This window comes from Salvelinus namaycush, chromosome 31 (assembly GCF_016432855.1).
Source record: "Salvelinus namaycush isolate Seneca chromosome 31, SaNama_1.0, whole genome shotgun sequence".
NCBI classification, from domain to species: Eukaryota; Metazoa; Chordata; class Actinopteri; order Salmoniformes; family Salmonidae; genus Salvelinus; species Salvelinus namaycush.
Window position 1 is genome coordinate 37,434,854 of NC_052337.1, and position 4,138 is coordinate 37,438,991.

At 42.2% G+C, this 4,138-nt stretch overlaps 1 protein-coding gene across 1 annotated transcript; it reads right to left on the reverse strand.

Annotated features, from left to right (window-relative positions):
* Nucleotides 1–598: 598 nt before the first annotated feature.
* Nucleotides 599–4,138, reverse strand: LOC120025847 (developmentally-regulated GTP-binding protein 1). Its single transcript, XM_038970544.1, has 9 exons — nt 3,931–4,138; nt 3,289–3,412; nt 3,002–3,177; nt 2,557–2,626; nt 2,292–2,461; nt 2,007–2,137; nt 1,647–1,814; nt 1,376–1,498; nt 599–958 (listed from the first exon to the last, which is right to left on the reverse strand). Exons 1-9 carry the CDS (start codon nt 3,967–3,969, stop codon nt 859–861), a joined length of 1,101 nt encoding a protein of 366 aa, XP_038826472.1. The 5' UTR covers nt 3,970–4,138; the 3' UTR covers nt 599–858.

The window sequence follows — 4,138 nt, forward strand, 5'->3', positions numbered from 1 at the left end:
GCCACGACTCCGTGAAGCATAAGATATTAGTTTTGAATGTCCCGTTGGTAGTTTAATCTTCCACGTAGGTCATCGATTTTATTTTCCAAAGATTGCATGTTTGCTAGCAGAATGGAAGGCAGTGGGGGTTTATTCGATCGCCTACAACTTCTCAGAAGGCAGCCCACCCTCCGCCCCCTTTTTCTCTGCCTTCTCTTCACACAAATGACATGGATCTGGGCCTGTTCCCGGGAAAGCAGTATGTCATTCACGTCGGGCTTGTCAGACTCGTTAAAGGGAAAAAAAGGATTCTGCCAGTTCGTGGTGAGTAATCGCAGTCCTGGTGTCCAGAAAGGATTTTTTCTCATAAGATACAGTAGCAGCAACATTATGTACAAAATAAGTTAAAAAATAAGAACGTTTCATAAGAACAGTCTCCCACCATTGAAAGTACAGAGATGGAGCAGGACACACCCATGTAACTGTGGCAGGATTTTGTGAGGGAAATTTGAATGTTATGAAGTTATATTTGTCACTGTTGTTCAACATAGTAATTACAGTGCATCTTTCAAGGCATAAACCCAATGACATTTATGATGTAAAATAAAAGACGATCCCATAAGTCATATTTATGGTGTTTATTTGATATTTTTGAGAGTCAAGGATAATACTCTTCGATGGATTTAATGAATCACATGTCGGCATAAATGGGAGGTAAACGCAACATGGACATTCATATTTTTTCTTTTCCGTTTTCAAATTCCAAAATAAAATTGAGAACCACAAGACACAGATGTTCTCGTGGATATGTTTGAGAGGGGTCTTCATGAGCAGCAGACTATTCCCTGTGATGAGAAAATTAAGCAATCAGGAGTCTTTTTACTTTTTCACCAGCTGGATAACGTCCTCATCCTCCATGACATGGTCTTTTCCCACCTTCTGGGGGTTGTGTTTCACTGAAGCACCCCACACCAGAGCACTGAAAAGACAGGAAGACGGAGTGTTAGAACAAAACCAACCAGCTGCAACATTGAATCATATTTGTCTGTGTGCTGGACACAGTGGCAGCTAAGGCTGCGTTTAAACAGGCAGCCCAATTCTGATATTTTTTTCCACTAATTGGTCTTTTGACCAATCAGATCAGCTCTGATGTGATTGGTCAAAAGACAAATTAGAGGAAAACATATCAGAATTGGGTACCCATGTGAATTTTGAAAGTTTTTTTTTTAATGATAAATGTTATATATATAGTTTTTATATAGTATAGTTTTTTAAAAGTGCATTATTTCTTACTGATTGTGGCTTTAAATCAGTTAAATACTGGGAGTGTACCCCAGTCTTTTCATAAACATCAACAAGATGCACAAAAGCCATTCATCAACAGGATAGTACTCACTATTTTAATTCTTTGAGGAGGCTTTTATGAATCTTCAAACAGAAGTCCTCCACTGCAGTATGTTCAGTAGGTAGAACAACTGGAGATGTGTAGTCAGGAAGCTGGCCTTTGGGTTTGGTGTATCTGGGGGACAACACATTCAAATGATTAATTCACAAAAACAACATTTATCCAAGTAGTACAAAACAGTTCTGTGTGTAATAGGAATTATATTTCATATAGGGTTCCAATGTCCCATCTAAGGGCTGTTAGGTTGAGTGTGTTTCCTTACATGCGCACTAGGTGCAAGTAGTCCCACATCTTCTCCAGAAGGTCATCAAAATTCCAGCGGGAGTGGGCAGAGATGGGCACGCAGTGGGGCACCTTGTAGATGATGTCCAGCTCTTCAATGGAGATCTGGTCAATTTTGTTGAGCACATAAATGCAGGGGATGTACACTCTGGTGGGATTAAACAGAACTGTTATGTCAGCAGGTCTGTAGGGGAGCGTTGACCTTACTTTGGAATGGGGTATAGCGGGACTTTGGCTAGGGGGTATAGGTTGGATCCAATCATTGATTAATTAAGGATTAAGAATAAAAAAACTCAATAAAAAATGACATCCGAGTTTGTAGAAGTGCTCAGCTGCTTACCGGTTTCCCTCCACCACGTCGATGAGGTCATCAGCCGTGGAGTCACTGCGCAGGGTGATGTCAGCGTTGTGGATCTTGTACTCGGCCAGGATGCTCTTCACTGCGTCACCGTCCAGCTCACTCTGTGGACACTGGAGAAGGAGCAAGAACACCAGCATAAGCCCATTGAAATCAAATGAGAGGGATAAAAGAAGAAACTACTTCCAGAGATAGATAACTGTGAAGAGAGAGAGAAATAGGAACAGGTTGAGCTGGACATGAAAGTGTTGTATTAAACAGACGTACTGTGACAGTGAAGTTGATGCCTCCTTTGTCCTTCTTCTTGAAGCCGATGTTGGGCGGCTTCTTGTTGAGGCGGATTCCAAAGCCCTCCAGCTCGTGTTCAATCAGCTTCTTGTGGCCCAGAGGCTTTAGAACATCCAACACTATGAGGATCAGGTTGCATGTTCGAGCCACTGGGAAAAGAAAGACCACAGTTACAAACTACCTTCAAGGTGTGTGAGTGTGACATGTTTGTGTATGGTTCTGATGGTTCACTGATGGCTCTCACCTGCGATGACCTGTCGTCCTCTACCCTTGCCATCTTTGGCCCCCTCGATGATACCTGGGAGATCCAGGAGCTTGGAGACACAAAAGTGGAATAAACATACAAATACTGAAACATCTCCTGTAAAACAACCACAAATTAAGTACAAATTACAAGTAGCAAAAATACCAATTATCACTGTTAGTACAGATTGTCCTCTATTGGCCGTAAAGGAAAACTCCACCCAAAATACATATTTTGGTATTTTCTTCATTAGTCCCCTGTTGATACAGTCCCAAAATGTTTTATACATCAGCAGTCAAGTTTTCAAGATATTGGACTTTCAAGAAGACAAGTGTCACTTGCCACATCATCATGATGATGTGGAAGTGACACTTGTCTTCTTGAAAGTTCCACAGTTTTAGTGGATTTTTCCTTTAAGCTGAGGTGTAAGATGCACATAAAGTACCTGTATTTTGGCACCCTTGTAGCGGATCACTCCTGGTACTGTGGTGAGGGTGGTGAACTCATAGGCCGCCACCTCAGAGTACACCCCTGCCAGGTTACTTAGCAAAGTAGACTTGCCCACTGAGGGGAACCCTACAAACCCGATACGGGCATCACCTGTTTTTGCCACATCAAAACCTATACAACAAAGAGTGACACATTAGTATTCATTACAATATGACAAGATCTTGTCCACCTCAACTTATCTCCACTACACACAAAATATGATGATCACCAGTCAGGACACACCTTCCCCTGTGCCTCCTCCACTGCCTCCCTTTGGTGTGATAAGTTCTCTCCTCATCTTGGCCAGACGAGCTTTGAGCAACCCCAAGTGGTTAGACGTGGCCTTGTTCTTCTGAGTTCGAGCCATCTACCCAACACAGACAGAGGATGTTTAAATCATTCATATTCAACACAATAACAGCCAGAACTATAATATTAGCTAGGCCTCTTGTCCAGAGCCAAGTTGTTGCGATGGCTGGCTTTCGACTGATCACAAAGAAAACATTGTCATCACGACACCGGGGTGAATTACAATCTGTCAAAGCTGGTGAACTCCGGCGTGGTTCTATACGTACCGGCGCCGGTTAGCATGCTACTGGTGTTTAAATAGCTAGTCAGTTAACGTTACCCTGCCAACAACATAACGTTAGCTAGCTAATTTACAGTAGCTTACATTAAAAGCACAATAACACACAGCTATGCTCAGACTCGGGTGTCTGACATCATATTATGGTTCTATTCATTTTTTAAGGAGAAATCCATTGTAAGGCCTTGATTAGCCAAGTTAAATTTAGCCAACTAGCTAGCCATCTAGTCAATTGGCCAAACAAAATGTGATTCACAGCTAACGCGTTAGCTAGCATTCGCGACCGTTAACGAACTTACCTCGGCCTCAATTTCTGCTATTTTGGCGAGTAAACTCATCTTGTAGCTGGTCCTTAGATATCACTATAACGATTAAACAAGTTTAATAGCAAAGTTGTTAAATTTTGTAGTTTTATCACGCAATCATACAAGACTAGCTAGCAACAGCTAGCACCCATGCTTTCAACCTGTGGCTGGGGTCTCAGAGTCTTGGCGGCTCTCGCGAGGA

Bases quoted from the DNA above. Each gene is read 5' to 3' on its own strand.
- LOC120025847 (XM_038970544.1), bottom strand. From the start codon at position 3,969: ATGAGTTTACTCGCCAAAATAGCAGAAATTGAGGCCGAG. The intron at 3,413-3,930 runs GTAAGTTCGTTA...TGTGTTGGGTAG, and splicing joins TAGCAGAAATTGAGGCCGAG to ATGGCTCGAACTCAGAAGAA. The intron at 2,627-3,001 runs GTACTTTATGTG...TGTGTCTCCAAG, and splicing joins ACAAGGGTGCCAAAATACAG to CTCCTGGATCTCCCAGGTAT.